This window comes from Gopherus flavomarginatus, chromosome 3 (genome assembly GCF_025201925.1).
Source record: "Gopherus flavomarginatus isolate rGopFla2 chromosome 3, rGopFla2.mat.asm, whole genome shotgun sequence".
Taxonomy (NCBI): domain Eukaryota; kingdom Metazoa; phylum Chordata; order Testudines; family Testudinidae; genus Gopherus; species Gopherus flavomarginatus.
Window position 1 is genome coordinate 95,853,912 of NC_066619.1, and position 23,259 is coordinate 95,877,170.

Consider the following 23,259-nt stretch of genomic DNA (forward strand, 5'->3'; position numbering starts at 1 on the left):
GTTTTCATGGGATCGTCTGGTTTGAAATCAGGCAGAGGGGTTGGATTGGAATGCAGATACTTGTTTTATTCAACTTCGAATACAAAGTGTTTGGATAAATCAGGAAAATGTGATATACTAAAGTCTAACACATTTGCTTAAGTAAAAAAAAAAAGGAACTTCATTGGCCAAATCTTTTAATTAAAAAATTGTTATTAAAATTTGCATACCAACAGTTTTTGGGAGCAAGGACATGAAAGGTTAACCCACTCCCCATATTGTACATGGGATCCTTCTGGCTACCTCAGATTTCTAGCCAGAGGGCTGGGGATGGTGGGAAGCTATTGAACTAAAGGTTGTACTGAATAAACTCCTCAAAGTGGGTGTGCTTGTCCTGGCTTGTTGCTCCAAAGCTCTGTAATAAAGTTATTTTAGTGAAAGGGTATATGTGGCATACATTAAATAATAAGACTAATGTACTGTATAATGGCAATGTTTATGTGTTCGTTGTTGGAAAAAGGTGTATGAGTGAAAAGTGAAAGTTTCCTTTGTAGGTTAAAAGAAGCCAAAAAGGAAAAAGAAAAAAGAACAAAATAAGTTAACTGAAAAGAAAAAAAATAATAGCTAGCAGACTGAAGATAAGACACTGGCTCCATTCAAGGACACTGCTCACAGCTAAGACTTGGCTAATAACCAAGAAAAGGGGGGGGGGGCTTGAATGTGCCCAAGCAGCTATAAGATCTGCAAAACACTGCCAGGCACTAATGAAATGTGTTAGGTTTCTTTTCTCACAGGTAAAGAAGCGCTACCCAAAGACCCTAGCAGCCCTGCCACTCCTTGGAATCAGGAGACTGGATCAATGTAAAGGTCCACCAATGAAAGACTGCTCTGGCTCCACGCTGGAAAGTCCTGCTAACTACCAACACCGCTGTGAAGTGCCAAAGACTGACTGCTTGGACCCATAATTCTCACTGTAAAAAGACCCCTCCACATCGGGAAAATTCTCCTACTAATGATTAGCCTATTTCTCCTTCTAGCTCCACTGTGCCTTCTGGACAGCAGGGAAAAAGTACAAGGTGAAGTGCTAGTAACCTCTCCCTTGTCCATTGACAAATCTACTGTGCCTTTAAATTTTTCTAGAAGAATCAAAACCATTGCAGGGTAGTGTGCTGGTAACCTCTTCCCTGTAGGATGCTGAACCATGACTGTTTCGGGGAAGAAAAAAAAAACACTCACTCCACTAAAATTGCCAAAGTCCAGGGATTCCTGACTAGAAAGGACATTAAAAACTGACCCTGGTAAAGAAACAAAGAATTATACACTGGCAGAAAAAAAATTGTGGGACCCATGCTTGGGATTGTGATATTAATTGGATTTTGGGTTTTGTTCTACAGGCCGCGCACTGTGTTCTGGATAAATCCTTCAGTATGTATTGCTCTCCCTAATTGGATTTAAAATGACAGGTACCACAGGCACCTTGTTGCCCCTGCCATCTCCCCTGTTACTCTGTAATACACCCCCTCCTAGGCTATTAATGTCAATGCCTCTTAAAAGTACCTAAGATTAGTTAAAGGTATACAACCAACAGATGTAATATAGTACTACACCAAAAAGATATGTATTAGGATATCAATGGACTGTGATTAATACAACACTAGGGGCTGCTATTAAATTAGCACAACAGAGGGCCTGGGTTATTTCCTCTGGAAGAAGAGGGACCTGACCGGATCCCTATGGGATGGGGCCAATAGCGCAGCAGCCATTTGGAATATTATTAAAAGCCAAGAACATGATAAGAAATCGGGCCAACTAGAAAAGGCCACTAGCCTTATTTCTGGAGCTCAGCTAACCCAAGTACAGGCTAGAGATGGTGAGTTACATGTTATTTCCACCCTTAGTTCTATGACCCAGAAGTTACTAACAGAGATGGTATTGAATATCACTGAGGCTGGGAAGGCATTGCAGTGGAATCTAGTATGTTTAGAAATTCAGGATTTCCTGAATGACCAGCTGTTGGCCATTCGGAGTGATCTTGAGCACCAGACTTGGCCCACTGCCCTTACAGACACATCAGGAGTACCATCTGATCTGTGGTCATGAAGACATATTTGGACACTTCCTGAGTGGAAGTGTGGACATTCACAGTGCTCCTTCCAAGCATTTGGACCAGTCAGGGGGGTGTGTGCTTCCACATACCGAATCCTGACGGGTCCATGGAGAAAATGCATGTGGGACTGGATTATTCACCAAGAAATCTGGGAAATTAGACCACCTGGTATACCTAACTGATTTATAGTCAGTGTCCCAATCCCTTAGTTGTCAGACAAACAGGATTCCATTCTTTTGTCTGTGCAATCATTCCTGAGTTGGGGGTAGCTGAACTAAAGAGAGCAGTTGTAAATAGTTCTGCAGGGCTTAAGAAAGCAGCTAATGCATTAATAGACGCTTTTCAAAAGTTACAAAAAGAGATTGATGAAGTAGCAAAAGTGGCTTTGCAAAATAGACGTGTGCTAGATGCTATAAATGCTGAAATAGAGGGGGCTTGTGCTTGCATCGGGAAAAAATGCTGTTTTTATGTTAATCATTCTGGCTTAATTGAACAAGATTTATAGGCTATTAAAAATGCTGCTGTTATTTTTCATGCTGTATCTCTTGATCACACCTTTAATTTTAAGGACCTTCTCCCAGACCTTGGGTCATGGTTTACTGGCCATTTCCGTACAACTGTTAAATGGATTATTTTCTGTCTGTTCTTCCCATGTATTGTTTGAATAGTAATACAATGTGCAAACTGTCTGTATAATGCTATAACCAAAGGTTCTGCTGTCCGTAAGACAACTCAGTACCTGTTTCTTCAGCTTGATCGTAAATTACATAACGGGCCTGGCAATCTGGGCTTGCCAGGCCCGAAGCGGGGATTGTGAAAGCTGGCTGACCCCCCTTAATAGATTACAAGCGGCCAGTAGGTGGGAGGGGTGAGTACTGCTCATGAACACAGTAGCCTGAACTTTTTCACTATCTCTTTTCCTCTGCCTCAAAGCAGGAAGATCCTGCTCCAAACCAGTCAGTACTACCCAGATAAGGGGAACAAGAAATTTTACACTTACCAATCAAGTATTAACACGCAAGGGTCTTTGTCTGAATGTGTATAAAAGGTTTGTGAAATTTGTGTAAGACAGAGTCTTTTGTACCAAGGTACAGGCTCTCCTTTTTCTGCAGAATAAAGCATTTTTCCTTATCCTTATCAGGCTGTTAATTGGCTCTCAGCTAGGCAGACCGGATATTTCAGTAACAGTTATAGTCAGAAAACATTAGAAACCAACAGAATGATACAGCCATTGCTACATACCTTTACTACTAGGTAGATATCAGAAGACGGGTAAGTGACAGAAAATACCGCAGATCTTGCCTGACTAGATGAGTCAATGCAGGGGGTGTGAGATCGTAAGAATCCTTTGAACTGTTCTGAATTCAGGTCACAATGAAAATTCTCAGAGATCTTTAAAACCACAAAAAACAAAATTCCCATATAGTTAGTTATTCTCCATTGCAAAGCAAAATGTATCAAAGGATAAAACATGGGAACATAAGAAGATAGATATAAAAAGAGTTAGAAAAGCAGTAGCCAGAACTGCAAAATTAATATGGAAACGCAAGTTTGCATGCATGTAAAATTCCCATTGATTTAAATGGATACAGGATTAGATCATTATAGTCCGATTCCACAAAGTGTTGAGCACCCCTAAGCTTAATGGGCCTAGTGGAGTCAAGGCCGGCTCCAGGTTTTTTGCCGCCCCAAACAAAAAGAAACAAATGAACAAACAAAAAAAGGGCTGGAATGCTGCCCCTTGAAAAATGCCACCCCAAGCACATGCTTGGGACACTGGTGCCTAGAGCCGGCCCTGAGTGGAGTTGAGACCACTCAGCACCTTACAGCAGACTCGATACATTTCAGGACTAGGTCCTTAATTTTTCAAAGTGAAATCAGTTTTGCAAAGAGCGGTTCTGTAAAGAGGGGATCACAAATAGCCACACAACACATTTTTGTGCAACATGCTCCATGTAAATTGAAGATCATTTGCTGCAAGCATTTCATACATGTGAATTCCAGCTGAACAAGCACAACCGCAGATTTTTACCATACTTCCAGTAAACCAGGGTAAATTGCCCATTTTTGGCAACGTACCACGAATTGTAACTTCAAAAGACAAGTCACAAAAAGTACAGAGCCAAATGTCCTAGCATTTTCAAATTTCAAGGAAATTCAGCTGAAAAAAGAACAGACTGTTATTAGCCAATACATTACTAATATTTTATTATTGTCCTTTGCTCTGCTCTACTGCACTCTTACCTTTTTCCTTTCTTTTACATCATAGAGGGCTATGCATGCAAACAGTGGTTCTATTTCTATATCAAATCTGTTGAGGAAAGAGACACAGAGCATTAATACTTCACCCTTGTGTCTGTGCATATTCAAAAGTAAAGGCTCTATTTAACCTGCTGTTTCCTTTATGAGAAAAGGAGAGATGGGCATGAGACACAAAGTTTAGATCCAGATCCCAACTCTTCCAAACTTTGGGAGATTTATGGGTCTGGGATTTTTGTTTTAGCCTTTAGAGAGACACGGTGCCTGGTTCTCTTGTCTGTTAAATCTGCTTTGCACTCAGATGGCATTTTCTGCCTGGTAAAGGATTTCTCCAGTGTGGGAGACGACTCCTCCAGTGGCACATTGATTCCTATGCCACCCCAACTCCCAGCCTCTGGTGTAAGAGATGTGCCTGGAAGAAAAGGGGCATGGGCAGAGCATTCCTACACCCTAATGATCCCTGACTGCCATAATAGCTTTGGGGGGTGTTAGCAGCTGGCACAGTTTAGAACGGCTTTGAGGTTGCTGTCAGTTAAGCATGCAGGACTGATTCTTGTTGGTCTGATGTTGTGAGAAGCTGTGGCTAAGTTGCATTTTCACCTAGGCTAGTGTCATTAATTTAACTCAGTGTTAATCCCTATGGATATTAGTCACATCTCTGAAAATCTAGTTCATCTTCAAATAAGAGGGTTTGGGATAACGCTATTATTACTCTTGTTATGCTGAAATGGCATTTGGCAGGACTTTCACATTCACTATTTCTTGAAATTAACAATCATTTCTGAAGTAATCTCCTCTAATAATATGTAAGCACACACACAGAGGACTCCAAGAGGAGCAGGAGAGAAATTAGCTATCTGCTTGTACTTTCTCATGGTTTCAGAAAAACAATCATAGCCATGAATAACAAAAATAAGCACATTCCTGGCACAGATTGCTTCCCTATTCAACAAAATCCAATGACACACACACACAAAGGCCAAATGAGTTTGCTCTTATTACATGGTTTGGGGTTTTTTTACCCCATTGTCTCCTTGACGGTCTGAACAGTTCTTTAACTGCAGATGGACAATTTCTTTACAAGTATCAGCCTAAGAAAGAACAAGAAATCCAAATGGACCTTTGACATTAAAGATGTCTTATAATGAGTGCTAGTGAAATATATGCCAACTGATATACAAGTTTTCTACACCACAAAAGAATAAGCATGTGATGGTCACATGAATCCTGAAAGAGACAGAAGGACACTTACTTCAGCGTCTGCAGCTTCACCAAAATCCTGTTGCCCAGATGTTCCTTTGGGCAGTCTGGAACGGGTCGTATCTCCACTGCATCCTCCTATTATTAACCACATTATTAGGCACTTATTAATTACGTATGGAACCCTCACACTTAGTGTAACCAGACAATTACTATAAACAAACTGATTGCAATGTATTGCCTTCATTGAAGAGTGTTCTCCCTCACACAGAGGAAAGTAAAAACTGACATTTAATTTGGGGCTGGAACCCACTACTATTCTGTGTTTGTACAGTGTCTAGTAAAATGGGGTCAAAAATAATAAATTTAAACAGATTTGGACCTTTGACCACAATGCCTGTATTTTCCACAAAAAACATTTAAAATAAAAGGGGCCACATGTTAGCACTCCCACCCTGATCCTAGCACAATACACATCCAAACATTCCCCTTCCATGGGTGTAAGAGAGTTGCAGACTTTATCATCACTGCAAAAAAGGATGTGATTTTCAAATCAAGATAGCTATCTCGATGCAAAATCCTAATGGAGACATGGCACAGGTAGTTTTTACCTAGATGAAGCTAATCAAGGTTGATACCTTTTTGCTCTGAAGACACAACCTAATCTTCAGTGGACTTTTTTTTTTTTTTAACCTCCTGTTAACTGTTTGCCTATTAATGGGAGGTACCCAACACCTCTGTAAAGGGCTAGAGAGGACACTTCCCACCTATTTGTTCCCCTAGAGTAAAGAATGTTTGTAGCCTTCCACACTGGGGTGAATTTCACTGGGCCTTAATGCTTCAGCTGGTATCACACATACCATACCCTATCCCATGTGGAAGTTAAGGGACAGGTGAATCAAATTTTGACTTAATTAATATGCTAAATGCAGCCAAATATTTACTTACAGTCAGACCACAACAGCCATATACAAAATGTCATCTGAATATCAGTCCATAGCTCATCCCTAGGGAAAATGCCCCCTCTGAATAAGGAGCAGATGCCGTAGCTGTGTAGCCAGAGAGGCCTGTGGCGCTTCCTTGGATCAGCAGACTCAGAGGCCATTACCTTCTGCAGGGAGCTCTAATTCCCAAATTTATTAGCGTCAGAAGAAACTAAGATACTTTTTAAGATTTTCTATCTAAAAATGTGACATTCAAAGGCACATGTTGAAAGTCTCAGCGCTCACCTCGTCCATGGCTGGGTAGAGGGCAAAGAGCTCTGCATGCCTATTGGCTCGCCGTGCTTCTTCATTCTGCCTTTCAAAGTCCTCCACACTAACATGCTGCAGCAGATTCTCCAGCCGTGGGTCAGGCTGCAGGCTACGTAGATTAAAGTCACACGATGTGAGGGTGGTTCGTCCGGTCTCATCACAAAGTACATTTAAGGGCCTGGGAGTTACCTGTTGAAGAGAGACACAAGACTGAAATCTCTACCAAAAAATGATAACTTGGACACTGGAGCTACTCAGAGCTTGTTTTCACTTGGGGTTATCCTCTTTCAAATATTTCCTCAAACTCACCCATGCTGCTAGGCCTGTATAACATTTGGCGACAGGTAGGCAGACAGCGTGCTATGACTATGGCTGATTACACAACTCGGTCCTTTCTGTTTCCTTGTACTCTGCACTTGCTGCTTCTCATAATAGGCTTAGATTATAAACTCTTTGGGGAAAGGGCAGTGATTCTGTTATGTGTTTGTACAGTGCCAAACACAACAGGGCCTCAATTCTTGACTGGGACCTTTAGGTCCTACCACAAATAATAGATAATATATTACAGTTACTTTGTAAAATTGATCTATTATGCATTACTGAAGACTTTTAGATCACTTTGTATCATTTAGATTGCTTTGCACTGTGGCTGGGAGTTACAGTGTGAGATTGGAGCTGTACTGGGTATGGTGACCCTAGTACTCATGAGCTGGTACTACTATTTAAAAGGACCTCAAGTAAAAACTCTGGTTCTGTAGTAGGGTTTGCTGCTAGAGTTGGGGCAGTGGTGAAGAAGCTAGGCTGTGTGCCTCTTCTTCTCCAGTCCTGCTTCTGGAGGGGAGTTGGGAGGATTGGGCCATGAGTTACCTTCCTCGTTGGTCCCAAAGTTCAAGAGAGCGGGTAATGGGATAGCAGCTGCCTCACTCCTCAGTCCCACTGCTAGGAGTGGAGGGGAAGATCCAGCTGCAGTTTCCCTCCCCCTCCAGTCTCACTCAAAACTTTGGAGGTGTGAGGGAAGTCAGGTCATGAGTTGCTGAGACTATATGGGACCCAAAAGCCTAGTGATCTAGGCAGTTCCTTCTTTAACTTGGCTCTGTGCTCAAGAAGGATGACAGGATGGTAAAATATGGTGGAAGAGAGTTATCGGTGCTCACTTTTGAAAACAGAAAGGAATCAGGTAATTGCATAGGTTAGAACAACAACCGTAATATGGTTTGTACTCCATAACTTCAACTACGCTGGGCCAGATTTATCCCAGGTCAGTATTGGTTGCTGCTCCTGACCTTGGCAGAAGCCACCTCTGCAACATAATTTCTCCAAGGAGGGGGGCAAACAAAAAGAACTAAATCCTTCCCTTCTACATCACCCCAGCTGGATGCCAGCACAGTCAGTGCAGTCCAGGGAAACAGTGAAGCAGTACATGTCCTCCTCCTCCACCAGCGGGGCTTGCTTTTATTGAAGACAGCGGCAAAACTTCTACTGTTTTCAATGGTGCAAGATCAAGCTCCAAAGCTGCATGTGCATGCATACACTGGGGCTGAAAACTCAGGAGGACAGTCGCAGATGCAACACTGCCTGCCCTCTATTGAGGTCAACACCCCTTGAGGTGCAGTGGGCCTGGCTGGTGCTAGAAGGGGGTTTTACTCATCAATGCCATGAGCTTGCCTCAACATACTTGCACTCTAGCAGTGGTTACAGAACTTCGCCTTAAAGGCACCCATGCATAAACAATGTGCACATTAGAGTTATACTGCAAAACATAAAGTGTAACATACAAACAACTATATTGCTTAGAGATCCTTCTTTAAAGGAAGGTAGGATATTTGAGAATCTAATTTAAATAGACAAAGAACAATACCTGATAGCTGGCATCATTGCAATCCAATGTTTCCGATTCGAAAGTTTGTTTTTGAAGGGTCTTATGAAAATCCCTTCGGGATCCCTTTTTTTTAAAGGTGCAAGTTTCTGAATTTCCTTGGTTTCTTTAAACAACACAAGCCGGCCAGTCAGGATGTCGGGAGAGTTAATGAAAATAAAATAAAAAACAAAGTAAGTAAATAAAAAAGGTTCCATTTGAAGTATTATTGCACAAGAGCAGTGCGGCACTGCTTTAATGGGTTAAAGAATGCAATGTTTATTTGGGGTACCGCTCTGTTTGCAGGCTCTTTTCATAATAATGTTTTTTAAAAGGATCCTACCTTTATATCACTATTTGCAGCACCGCAACTCAACTCTTACCCAGTGTAGTTAACAGAAGAGCCTGATGTGGGCACAATTCCTGAAGCTGGCTCCTCAAAGGCTCCAACTCCTACAGGGTTTCATTTGAAGGTTCAGAACCCTGATTAGGAACATTTGCATTCTGGCTGGTTCCCTGCTGGTGCAGTTACATTATAGGGAACACACTAGAAACTGGTCTCTTCTGAACTGCTGTTATGGTACCTCAGCTTCAATTTGTTGCATCAGAAGACACATCTAAGGCAACCCAGCACAAGTAGCCAGCACTATTTGGCCTCTTCAAACTGTGCACTTGTACAGTTATACAGAGTAGGAAATGTATCATTAACTCTAATTTTTGAAAAGCCAGATAAAAGCAGAGAGGAAAAATAACTAGCATGTGGTAGCACCTTCAATAACCAAAACATAATTTAATAAATTGTGATTATTTAGTATCAAAACCATCAAAACTTGGTATGGAAGAAAAGTCTGTATAAGAAATCCTATCTGTAAATGTTATCAACAAAATATGACTTTAATGACCACAATGGTCAAGTGCAGAAGAGGTCAAACAAAGAAACGTATTAGTGGATGTGTTGGAATGTGCACTTTAAATAAGAACCACTGCTAGGTGTCAAGCAGATCCTACGATACAGCATGTGCTGACATAATCCATACTACAGTATATTAGAGTGCAATAATTTGTAAATCCAGCAAACCCTGATGACAAGAGTGTTTTACAGTAAGGATTCCAAACACTACATCTCACAATAGTGACACGGCAGTATTCAGCATATTATTATAGAAGACTGCAGTATATTTTGTAGAAGGAAGCATTCACTTACTATGGATTGCAAGTGGACTCATTCAGTGAACTGACACTTAAATTACAGCATTAAAATCTAAGGTTTAATGACTGGGCCACATTCAATGATAGCGTAGGTCAGTGGTTCTTAGCTTGCAGCCCAATCGGGACACAGCTGCGGCCCATGTGACTTTCAGGGCCATGCAGGTAGTATTGGATGCAGCCCACATAACACATCATGGGTCACATATGTGGCCCATGATGGTAACTAAAGTTGAGAACCACTGGCATAGATGGTTACAATAGTTTAAGTTAGGTACTCTATAAGCAGCTGAGGTGTGTGACATGCCATTTGTAATGTATGCTGTTGGAATTCATTCAATTTTATCTAGGTTCTTCTGCCATGATCATCACTGTAGTACCAAAAGGGTACAGCTAGGAGTGAGCCTCCCAGCCTGGGCAGACAGGCTTGTGCTAGTGGGGCTTGCGCTAGCATGCTAAAAATAGCTGTGTGGACATTGTGGCATCAGTTCAAGCCTGCCCCACCCCGAGTCCGAGCTCAGATAGCCGTCTGTCTCCAAGCTCTCTCGTTACTGGAACCCTGTATGTTGCAAATTGGTGTGTCAAATGCAGTTAGGGGAATGGTCTCGCGTACTGACCTTTACAAGTCACATTTAGTACTCTTTTTGGGTTTAAATCAGATCATTAGGTCTAATCTAGGTCTGATCTAACCTAGTATTTTTGTCTTGGTTTCATCTGCATAGCCCATGTTAAAATTTATAGGAATCATGAGTTACATTCCCATGCATCTCAATGAAAATATTATCCTAATGCCTCAATAAGGTTAAGATATGCCATTGAAATGAATTCAGGACTTACAATGACATTGCTGAGATGATGGCATCTCTTGTTATTTTATTTTTAAAGGCCATCTCACAGGTGTCAGAATCAGCACGCATCCCAGATCTAGGACAGCGTGTTGTCCTGCAGTAAATAATACGGAAGCTGGAACTGTGCTTAGTTTAATCAGGGACTGAAAATGACCACACCCTTATAAAGCAGTCTGACCAAAATCCAAGAGACCTCTTCAGTTCACAAGTTTCATAGCACAACTCTACTATATTGTTTGGTTGGTCTGGTTGATTTAAGAAGTACAATTTATTCAAATACTTATTATACATTATAATTCCCTCTTAATTCTGAAGGGATATTTAGTAAACTTCAGAGCTGTAAGAATGAGATCTTTATTGAGGATACTGAGAGGCCAATATTACTTGCTGAAAGATATGTGCTCAGGAACAGCCTGGCCCGCATGCACATCAAACTGTGTACCTCATGAGTCCTGACCCTCTTCCTCCAGGGCCACCCATTATACTACAAAGATGATCTCCCAATACTTTGCATAGATAAATGTGGTGATCCTAAGACACATGCTGCTTTTTTTGTTTGTTTCAAATGGCACTCCCTTGTATTTTATTTAATGTAGCACACCCTATACATTCTGTATTTGATATGATAAAAGGCAGGCACAGTCTCATCTACCCTCAGCTTGCTCACTCAGTGGCCTTTTGCTGTGGAAAACAAAGAGAAATGTCTAACAATGGCATTGCTGGCATACTGCAAACTAATTGTCAGAAAAGAACAGTACAGACTACTGCTCTCCCAGATTCACTTCCCAGCTTAAGTATCACAATTTTGACAAGCAACAGGATCTCTGGGTGAAGTGCATATAAAGAGGTAGGATGGAAGGCAAAAGGGAGCATAAAATGATGAAGTGCTGCAGATCAGAAGGGTAAAACCACAGCAAGTTTGAACTCTAATTCAGCGGGCAACAAATTCCATAGCACAACTCAACTATATTTGGGGAAGGCTGCTGTGGTGCTAATATTCCCTGCTGCTGTTGGCAATTGTGCCAAATACTGTAGCAATGTCATAGTTTCATTTATAACATTGTTCAAGAGAGAAATTAGGAATAAGGAAGTAGATACCATGAAACAGGATTAGTCATTTAACCTGAAATTCAATGAGTTCAGAGCTCTGTTGAATAATTTTAACAGTAAAGTCTTCTACATTCAGCATGATATTTATGAAGTATCCGAGTGACATTTTTAGTGCCACCTCAGGAATGCATACATTTTGATATGTTCTATACTAACTTTTTATAGCCTTCTCCTTCTCTCAGTTACAATATTCTGATTTGCTCAGCTTCCTTTCCATAACCTTTCCAAAGCAACAACCAAGCACCTTAATGCCTTGTATAAGTCATAATAAATAATTATGGATCAGGAAGACACTTTTTTTGTCATTACATTTGGGGAGTAACTGAATTATATGCACCAATGTGTTTTAATTTTAATTGTTTACCAGTTCACTGAGAATGTAAAATGAAGTCATAAAAGAGAAGGCACAATTCCTTGACATCCCTGCTCTCCTTGAGTGTAACCTTGTTCTGGAATTGCCTTAATCACCCAGGATGATAGACAGGAACTCTAAGCTGTTTTATTTTAAAGCCCCTAACATTCAAAAAGAGGTTTTATTGTTCCTGGAGGTAAAGAAAGAAACCATCAAAACCTCAGCAAACAGTTTTAATTATTCAAGTGCTTAACTTTCTTGTCAACTACTGAACATACCAGAAATTACTTTTTTTTTTCCTCCTGCTTCTCCAAAATTTTCATGGAAAATACTCATTTTGAAAAGTTTTTCTAATATCACCACATGATGGCACTTAACACTGATCAAGTGACTAGCCCTATTTTCAGTGAACAGCCCAGACTGCTGGCCCAGAAGAAGACATTCCCCCTCTAAGGAGTAAAAGCAGAGCCTTCCCAACTGCTGTAGCAGCCTCTGGGCTGAACAGCCCCCACAGCCATCACCACACTCCCAGTCAATGGTGGGGGAATGACAGCAGTTATGGATCTACCAGCTATCCAGTTGTGGATGGTGGTCAATATTCAATAACATGCAAGAAACCTCCAGTGGACAATTATGGAAAAACTTGCAGTGGGGAGCATCAGAAATAAGTGGTAAGTATGGCCATGGCTACACTTACAGTTCTGCAGCGCTGGTAGTTACAGCTGTGTTCGTACAGCTGTGTAGGGCCAGCGCTGCAGTGTGGCCACACTGACAGCTACCAGCGCTGCAGTGTGGCCACATTTGCAGCATTTGCAGCGCTGTTGGGAGTGGTGCATTGTGGGCACCTATCCCAGCATTCAAGTGGCTGCAACGTGCTTTTCAAAAGAGGGAGGTGGGGTGGAATGTGACAGGGAGTGTGGGAGAGACAGAGAGAATGGATTTTTGGAGTTGACACTGTTCTCAGCTCCCTGCCTTGCAAGTTCTAAGGACTGGAAGACACACAGTGCCTACCTTCAATCATTTAAAAAGTTCTGACCTCCTTCCTCCACCCCTCTCTCATTCACTAAATGCAAATTATGTACTCCTAAATAGCCGTCAGACCAGATAAGCATCTGCTCAACACGGACTTCCCCCTCCCCCTCTGCCATGTGAGCGTGCTGTTTCTCTCTTCAAGCAAACAGCTGTGAACATTCCAAAGTAATTCCCCTGCCTGCCTCCGCTCGCTCAGCAAACAGGAGCTGTGTTTGTTTTTTAAATAAGCAGTTTGGCTGAACTCCGAGCTCTCCCTTTCTTCCAGTTTGTTGTGGACAGGAATTCTGGGATATCTCCTTATATCCCGGAGGTCAATAAAAGCCCTGGTGGGGTCCACACTTGCTGACCAGCGCTGGAATCGCTACACCCGAGGCTCGACCGGGTGTACAGCCAGCACTGCAACCAGGGAGTTGCAGCGCTGGCTGTGCTTTGCAAGTGTGGCCACATCCTAAGTTGCAGCGCTGTAACCCCCTCACCAGCGCTGCAACTCTCTAGTGTAGCCATGGCCTATAACTATGTTGCTATGGGGTGTGGATTTTTCACACCACTGAGTGAGGCAGTTATATTCATAGATCTGTACTGTAGACCAGACCTAAGCAACTACATTTTTCCTCCCTGATTGAATCCTGATCTGACAATTTCTACTGCCTCTTCTACATCTCTTTCTCTTCTTCAACCCCACACCCCACTCCACCCTCTTGTCTCTCTTCGCAGGAACATTCCAATTTCTTTTAGGAGAAAGTTGACAAATGACATTAGCTGCCTCATTAATCCACATCACTGAAGGGTGTTTTTCAACCACTCCTTTATCTGCTTCCTAGATCTTCTGACCCTCTTCTGTTCCTTTCAGCTGTACATCATCACTCCCTGCAGCTTCCAGTTTAGAGGAAAAGTGGGTGTGAAGAGAGCTCCTGAGTCCTCTATGTCAGAGGTCTCAAACTGTGGATTGGGACCCCAAAGCGGGTCACAACCCTGTTTTAATGGGGTTGCCATGGCTGGCAATAGACTTACTGAGGCTGGAGCCCTAGCTCAAGCCCCACTGCCTGGGGCAAAAGCAAGTCTGAGCCCCACGGCCTGCAGCCAAAGCCCAAGGGCTTCAGTTCTGGGCAGCGGAGCTCAGGCTTCAACTTCAGCCCTGGGCTGCAGGGCTCAAGTTACAGGCCTTCCCACCTGGGTCTGAAGCCCATGGGCTTTGGCTTTGGTCCCCCCCACCTGGGGCAGCAGGGCTCGGGTGGGCTCAGACTTTGGTCCCTCCTCCTGGGGTCATGTATTAATTTTTGTTGTCAGAAGGGGGTCACAGTGCAATGAAGTTTGAGAACCACTGCTTTATTTATTGGGTCCAAGGAACTGTGGTTGGCCAGGCATAAATTAGAGAAGCCTTTGAGTGGCATACATCTCCACTCATTCTCAGCTCAGCATTGAGCCAACCATGTATCCATGCACATATACATATTATATATATGCAGCAGAAACATATAAACGTGCAAAATACTTTTGTACACTTGAAGATTTCAAAGCACTTAATAAATATTAAATAAGCCTGGTTTGAGCATTGGCCTGCTAAACCCAGGGTTGTGAGTTCAATCCCTGAGGGGGCCATTTAGGGATCTGGGGCAAAAATCTGTCAGGGACGGTACTGTCATAACATAATTCCCAGATTTGGACCTTAGCGTCCAAAATATGGGTGTTAGCATGAAAAAACCTCCAAGCTTAGTTACCAGCTTGGACCTGGTAAAGCTGCCACCACCCAAAAAATTAGAGTGTTTTGGGGCACTCTGGTCCCCCCAAAAACCTTCCCTGGGGACCCCAAGACCCAAATTCCTTGAGTCTCACAACAAACGGGAATAAACCATTTCCCTTCCCCCCGCCAGGTGTTCCCTCCCTGGGTTCCTGGAGAGATATACAGAAGCAAGCTCCGTGAATCTAAACAGAGGGACTCCACCCTCTCCTATTTCCAGTCCTGGAAACACAAGCACTTCCCTCTTCACCCAGAGGGTATGCAAAGTCAGGCTAGTAAATTTAACACACACAGATTTCCCCCTGACTTCTTCCTCCCACCAATTCCCTGGTGAGCACAGACTCAGTTCCCTGGAGTTCCCCACTAAAGAAAAACTCCAACAGGTCTTAAAAAGAAAGCTTTATGTAAAAAGAAAGAAAAATACATAAAAATGGTCTCTCTGTATTAAGGTGACAAATACAGGGTCAATTGCTTAAAAGAAATATGAATAAACAGCCTTATTCAAAAGAACACAATTCAAAACACTCCAGCAACTACACACATGTAAATACAAAAGAAAAAAAACAATAACCCTTATTGTTTTCTGATCTTTGTACTCACAACTTGGAAACAGAAGATCAGAAAGCAGGAGATAGAAAAAATCCTTCCCATAGCCGAGAGGGAGTACAGGCACAAGACAAGACAAAGAACTCACACACAAACTTCCCTCCACCCAGATTTTAAAAAGTCGTTGTTTCCTGATTGGTCCTCTGGTCAGGTGTTTCAGGTTACTTCTTTCCAGGTGAAAGAGACATTAACCCTTAGCTATCTGTTTATGACAGGTACTTGGTCCTGCTAGTGAAGGCAAGGGACTGGGCTTGATGACCTTTCAAGGTCCCTCCCAGTTCTATGAGATAGGTATATCTCCATATTATATATTACAATTCCTTTCCAAATGGGTATTATTATTATCTTTTTACAGATTGACCAATGCATAGTTTAAATAACCTATTCAAGGTCACTGCAAGATAGTAGCAAAATCAGGAACAGAACAGAACCTATATATTCTGGCTCCCAATTCTTACTTTGATTCCTCAAATATTTTGATACAACTGTTCACTAAAAACACATATGCATTATTCCCATTACCTGGATGACCAAGATAGTAAAACATACCATAAGCCTCAGCATGCATGTGTATAGGAAACAGTATTTGTATGACTTCATTTACATCTACTTGTACATAATTCATTAGAGTATTTTGTAATATTCTACATATGCTATTGTCCGTCTCCATTACTTTACAGCTTTGTCCATTTGTGCACACAGACAAATTTTACAAGATAGTTCCTTTATAGATTAAATGAGGCATAAACTTGCAGGGCATTTACCAAAAAGAATTTGTAAAGGGAGTCACAGTTAGCTAGCATCCATGCTCTGTGTAGTGTAGATATTCAGAGTGAAATGCACTGCCAGCTTATCATTAGTAACTCTAGGGTTGCCAGGTGTCCGGTTTTTGAATGCAACACCCAGTCAAAAAGGGACCCTGGAGGCTCCAATCAGCACCTCTGACTGGGTCGTTAAAAGTCCAGTTGGCAGCGCAGACAGGCTCCCTAGTCAGTTCTGCACAACTCCCAGGAAGCTGTCAGCATGTCCCTCTGGGTCCTAGGTGGAGGGACGGCCATTGGGGTTCTGCACGCTGCTCCCACCCCCAGCGCCAGCTCAGTAGCTCCCATTGACCAGGAACACCTCAACCCCTTGCCTCAGCCTGGAGCCCTCTCCTGCACCCCAAACTCCTCATCTCCGGTCCCACCCTAGGGCCCGCAGTTGGAGTCTTCTCGCACCCCAACCGCCTACCCCAGCCCAGTGAAAATGAGCAAGTGAGTGAGGGTGGGGGAGAGCGAGCAACGAGGGGAGGAGGGGATGGAGTGAACGGGGATGTGGCCTCGGAGAAGGAGGAGCAGGGGGCGGGGCAAGAGTGTTCGGTTTTTTGCAAATAGGAAGTTGTCAACCTGTGACTCGTGTGACAATGTGTAAATGAATCCGCTAATGCTCATAAAAGTTTCGAGCCCATTTCTCCAGCACCTATATACCTAAAACCCCTATTAACCTTAGTGAATAGTCTATGTATGAACTGCAGATCCATATAGAACAAAACTGGCCTTCAGCTGCTCCCAGGGTCAGGGATGCACAGGATCTGGCTGGACCCAGAGATGGAGGCCTGTACTGTAGTGAGGGATAGGCCATAGAGGCCAGTATTAAGGCTGTCTGCAGAACTTCATCTGGCATTCCACATTCTTGAATGTTTCACTCTGCAACCTGAACATTGTTAATGTTTTCTTTTGTTGGTTTGGCTGGGTTATTTTTATTTTTTATTTTATTTTATTTTATTTGGGTGTAATCTGGGGCATTTGGGAGTTGACAGGTTCTAAACAGATGTCAAAATTTACTGCTCCTCACCCAAGCAAACCAGTTTCAATATCCCATCGTCCCCTTTTTTAAAAATTATATTTAGGCTTGGCAGGATTTGGGCCCCCCGACCCCTTGCCACAGGCAAGTAGAGAGTTTGTGGCTCCCCTCAGCATCCCAGGCTCCCTGGGCAGCTCTTACCACTCTTACTACTGCCCGGCTCAGCTCCGGGCATGGCCGGGGGGGGGGGGCACATGCAGAGACTTTAGAGCGCCGCCTCATGGCCACGCTGGAAGCCCAAAGGGAAGAGGAGAAACAGAGGGTGGGGCCATGGAGGGGGTAGGGCTTCTGCATGTGTCCTGTTCAGAATTTTGAAAAAGTGGTTACCCTACTCTCGACTGTGCTGGGAGCCCCTGCAGGCTTGCTGTCAGCGTGGGGAGTCCCCTTCAGGAACACTGTCAGTGCAGCCCTACCCATAATCCTGCCCTTAATTTCCTGCAACTGTGAAAATTCAGATCAATAAAAATTGGGAGGGAAATGCTTAAAACCCATAGTTTTGTGCAACTGAGAAAATTCAAACCCATAAAAATAATTTTAAAATGCTTGAAAATAAAAAATTTGAAATGATAAAAATGGAATTCAGCCAAGCCTATCTATATGATAGGATTAATTTACCAATTGCCAAAAAAGGAGTTGCTAACAAACAACGCACTTCAGCCTGGATACCCACAGTAGACAGAGCACAGGTCTTAAAGGTGACTCCCTTTAACGTTTTTTAAAATATTCCTCAAAATAGCTAAAGGGAGTTGAGGCATTTAGCAACTCTCAGGCCATTGCTAATGGGGCTCTTAAGAAGTACGTCACTGACTTTGCACCTTGAATTGCACTGACCAATATAAACTGAGGAAATAGCTTTGCCGCTGCTCAAAGTATTATCTGAAACAAGCAGCTGACTCTGACAGTGTGCTAACGATCATATGACTGCAGTCAATTCTCATGGGAAAGAGACAGACACAGAACTCATGCTTAGGCTACTGATGTGTTTCTCTTTCAAGTCTAGAGTGAAAATCAGTTCATGTAAAAATTCTAAGTTGAGGTTAAAGAAATGACACACACAGCACAATTTCAATCCACATTTTGCTTCCAGTTATTTTGATAATATCAAATAAGTTAGTTTAAGTACAAAACAGATCGCTAATTGCTTTATTGCTCAAGGAGGTAAATCCAGAAATCCTACTTGACTAATACTGCTCTTGAATAAACTGCACTTGGTATATCCTGATGATTATTTGACACACTCCACAAGAAACTGTTTCCAGTGCACAGGCATGGTCTGGCAGCAGTGGAAGTCCACCCATAAATGATATTTCTGGCTTCGGTCCAGAAAAACATTTCAATCTGTCATCTGATAAGAGATTCTGAAATAATCTTTGAAACCTGGTTCTTTGGCGAAACCTACAAAGGTGACCAAGCTTTAGAAATTAAACCAGCAGGACAGATGTAATTCTTTCTCCACCTCTCCCCAAATCTTTAGAGATACTGGTTCAATAAAACAAATGTTTTAAAAATACAGACTCTAAAAGCTCTATTGCCTACAAAGGTCTTTAATCTAAGGGTATGTCCACATTGCACTCACGGAGTTTGACTGCTGCTCATATAAACGTACCTGAACTAGCTTTAGTCCAGCTAGTTCATGCGCCAGAGCAGTGAAGTTGTGACAGCACCAGCTTCAGCATAGGCTGTACAAGCCTGGCTGGAACCCTGGTGATTACTTGAGCAGCTCATAAACATTAAAGCCATGCCCTTTCAGCTTGACTGCTCCAGTCCAGTACCCAACCAACTAGATTAAAACTAGTTTAGATATCTCCACATGAGTTGCTATCAGAGCCCATGAATAGTTGTCTACATAAACATTTAAGTTTGTATATATACCTTTTAACTCAATGGAAATACACATTTTTACTTCCTTATCCCATCTTACTTATAATGATATAAATGACATTTATCTAGAGATCTTTACCCTGACAGATCCCAAAGTAATTCACAAACTTAAATAACATCTAAACTACTAACAGGGATTCCCTTCATCCACCAGTGAATTACAAACATCCCTAGGGTGAAACAGAAAAATGGTCTAACAGCAGAAGGCAACCCCACATATAGTTTAGGACAGGAAAAGAAGAGTACCTTATCATATTTAGAAGGACAACAGAATTTAAGTAGAGAGAATGTTATTAGTCAGTTTGGGATTTGGTCAGGATTTTGTGAACGGTGTCATGGGAATTTTAATGACCACTAGTGACCAGGACCTCTGTTTCACATCTCCTCCCAGAAGTGGAAACTCTATTTAATTAGTCACATGGCTCATTGTGTGCAAATTAAAAATGAGTAGTATAATAAATATACTATTCACATTGCACAGAAATCATTCATCACTTAATATTAAATACTTCCCTCTGGATTTATTGTTATTCTATCAAAAGACTAAGCAGCAGCAAGAATTTTTAACTATAGTGCATCTGCCCAAACAAAACAAAAAGATTTAAAAATCACACTAAAAATGCACTCTTACCTTCAGCAATTCAAAATCCTCTTCTGTGGAATTAGTTATAACAACAAGTATTACATTAAAATATAGCAAGGTATTTGCTGTTTAATTTGCAAATATGTAACTTACTTTCGATTCACAATCAGCCACTCCCGAATATATGTCTGAACACAATCCTTGACATGTGGATCCAATTCAACACTGGGAAAGATATTAAAAAATACATGTTAATACTTTAAAAACATTGTCATGTCTGAGAAGGGGACGATTAATCTGTACTGCATGTGTTATCTTGCTGGAACGTTTGCTGCTGTTCTAGTTTTAACAGAATTAACTATTTACCACTGTAGGTAGCTCATGACTACAAGACTAACGCAACGTTTTATGGCAACCATAAAATACCGCAAAACAAAAGAAAGTGTCCAGGCATGAATGCAGGGTCTCAGACAGGATCATAATCAGGGCAGCAAGCCCCTCCTGTCACTCATGCCACCGCAGCTACATGGCTATTTTTAGCAGGTTAACTCTATCAGCACTAATGCAGGTATGTCTCCTTATGCTGAAAATTACATGTTACAGCTCCTGTGCAAACATACTCTAAATTAGCAAATAGTAAATTTCCTGTAACTGGTACAGCATTTTTTTGTTGTTTGGTTTTGATTTTGTAGTATAGCTAAGGTCCTTTCAATTGGTTTGGCTGCTCTCTGTGCAGGACACCTCAGAGTGTACTGCCTTACGTACTCCTGTGTGTGCATGTCCTCCAGGCCCTCTACCTCTTGCTCAGGCACTGGGGGATAGCGATGAAGATTTTCTTAGGTACAGATACTACCAAGGTAGATGTGGTTACGTTAAAAGCTGTTGTGTGCACATAAATCAACAATGTTTGTTGAAGCTGGTTAGCTGAACTTGTCTCAAGCTAGTTACAAAAAACACGATTGTCCCTGTACCAGAGACAGGGTCTATAAGGACTTTACCCAGCATGAATCTATACATTCTTCCAGTGAAAAGAGAACACTGATATTCTTCACTAACACTATCTAAAACCAAAAAAATTTTTTTTAAATTATTTTGCTGCAGAATGAAACAGAGAGTAATATTTTTAATCATCTATCTAAGCAGGAGCTCCAAACATCAGAGTATATTAATGGCTTCTAATCTGTCCCAGAAAAAAAGAGTTTATTATTATAAGTCACAACAATCTTTATCTTATTATATGGATTATTTTATATAAAATGATTTTTAAACAAAAAGCACCCTGTGTGCAAAATTTTACAGACTATTCCAAGATTTATATGCTGGAAGAAGCACTGGAATTATTCTCTGACACATTTTTAAACACTCTTTTTCAGGTAATTGATTATGTGCTGCAAAACTAGATATTTCTTTATCCATGTGAAAACCAAAAGGAAAAAAATATATTATCCACAATGAGGGGGAAAATAGGAAGAAAATACTTATATTTTAGTTCACGATTAATAAATGTAGAGCAATTGCATAAGAAAATGTTTAACTTGGATCAATCATACGTGATTTTAAGCACATGGTCTACATTTTAAAAGATGCTTGGTTGAGTGATTTCTAAGGACGTAACAAACAAGGCCAAATACTACTCTTGAGCCATATCCATAGCACCTCCACTGACACAAATAGCAGTTGTGCACTTGGATCAAAAGCAGCATAAGGCCCTTTATGCTTGAATTTAATTGCCATCTCAATGTATAATACTAGGAGATCGTGCAAAATCTATATTAAATAACTAGCGTGGATATGACTTAACTCAACAAAAGCAAATGAGGCTGAAAATCTATCCTTAGCTTGCCCAGGTCTGAGTATTATTGAAGGTACTGCAGCAGGACATTTGGAGTTCTCTCATGATTTGTGGGCACTTACACATACCAGAACAATTCTGATTTTAGGGACACCTATGCAACTCCAGATTTTTTTCCATTTTCTGACTGGAGTTGCACAAGTTTAAATGAGGCCAGATTTTGACGCCCAGGGTCAGATTCTCAGTTTTGTTCTGGCCCCTTTGAACTTCCTGACTGGTGCAAAAGGCTAGAAAGCAACTAGATCTCCCCAGATGTAGAATTTCTGGAATGAACTAAATATAGAATTTCTTCCGCAATTAAATTTTTATGCTTTTTACTCAGGCACAAAACCAATGAACAGGTTTTGCATTGTTAGTTTTCTGTGAAATATGGGAGATCTGTAGTGAAATGTTGCTGACTTCAAATTTATTTAGATGTGACTGCTTGCACACCAAAATTCAGCTGGTGTTGTTCCATCTGTATGTTACACACTTGTATGTATAGTGAAACAACCCAACATGATACCAATTTGCAGACCAGTTTTTCACACCTATTCCACCCGAGCTGACCATGACACATTTTGCTTTTGACTCTGCTAAAACCCATTAAAAAATTTTTCCAAGGCATCATTTTTTCCAGTTTAAAACATTCTACTGCTCATAATTTTAGTCTCTCTCTCTCTCTCTTTAGCTGCCTCAGGTATTTCCAGGATGCTCATCATCTGTATGAGAACACCACTAATAATATTTAATACTTATTCAAGATTTAATCTGATTTAAATCCCATTAAAGTCAATGGAAAGACGCCTAATGGTTTCATTGGGTATCAGCTCAGGTCCACTGGGCTTTACATGGTTAAAGTGATTTCCAGAGATTGCCAAATTTATCCTCACAAAACCCCTGTGAAGTAGATAGCTACCTAAGTATTATTATCTCCATGTTACTGACAGTGAAATTGAGAGAGGGGGGCTTAGTGACTGGCCCAAGATCACATAGCAAGTCAGTGGCCGAGCAAGAAACAGAACCCAGTTCCATGCTTAGTCCACGGTGCTTTATCTGTGTGTGACCACAAATGCCTCACCCCCTCAACAGGTGGAGGAACTTGATGGGGCCAGCAGCAAAGGGGACAGCCCCAGGAGCAAAAGAGGAAGACAGTTACTGAGGGCACCAGGTACCTCCCCACTCCCTTGGAGTCTCTGGCACCCATTAGCTGGTTGAGACAAAAGGGATTCTGATTAGCCTGCATCTCCCAGCTCCAGGATTTAATCTGGAGCATGGAACATGCAGTACCCCATTGTAGCATCTTAAAGTCCATCCCTATGTGACCACAAGGTGTTCAGAGCCACAGTCAAATTAACGAGTGCCAAGCCGTTCAGGTGATCAGCTGCAGCGGTTCTTTTTGGCCTGTTTTTTTGTCTCTCTAATCAATTTGGTTGTGATCAAATTGTTTACACACCAAGAAAGAAACTGTAATTTTTCTAAAGTTCGCATTTAGCTTCTTAATACACTTTAACAACAAAAGCGAGCTACATTAAGAATTAACGGTGTGCCCTTTTCTATACACCCTCCATTAGGCT

General features: G+C 41.7%; 1 protein-coding gene across 3 annotated transcripts in view; it reads right to left on the bottom strand.

Moving 5' to 3' along the window:
- DOCK8 (dedicator of cytokinesis 8) overlaps positions 1–23,259 on the bottom strand; it is a 147,380-nt gene that overhangs the window by 90,216 nt on the left and 33,905 nt on the right. For all 3 annotated transcript variants that reach the window (XM_050944254.1, XM_050944253.1, XM_050944255.1), the window contains 6 exons: positions 20,005–20,076; positions 8,657–8,780; positions 6,775–6,987; positions 5,598–5,683; positions 4,331–4,397; positions 3,329–3,478 (listed from right to left, as the gene is read on the bottom strand). In XM_050944254.1, coding sequence (XP_050800211.1) covers positions 3,329–3,478; positions 4,331–4,397; positions 5,598–5,683; positions 6,775–6,987; positions 8,657–8,780; positions 20,005–20,076 — 712 coding nt within the window. The remainder of the gene's footprint in view (positions 1–3,328; positions 3,479–4,330; positions 4,398–5,597; positions 5,684–6,774; positions 6,988–8,656; positions 8,781–20,004; positions 20,077–23,259) is intronic.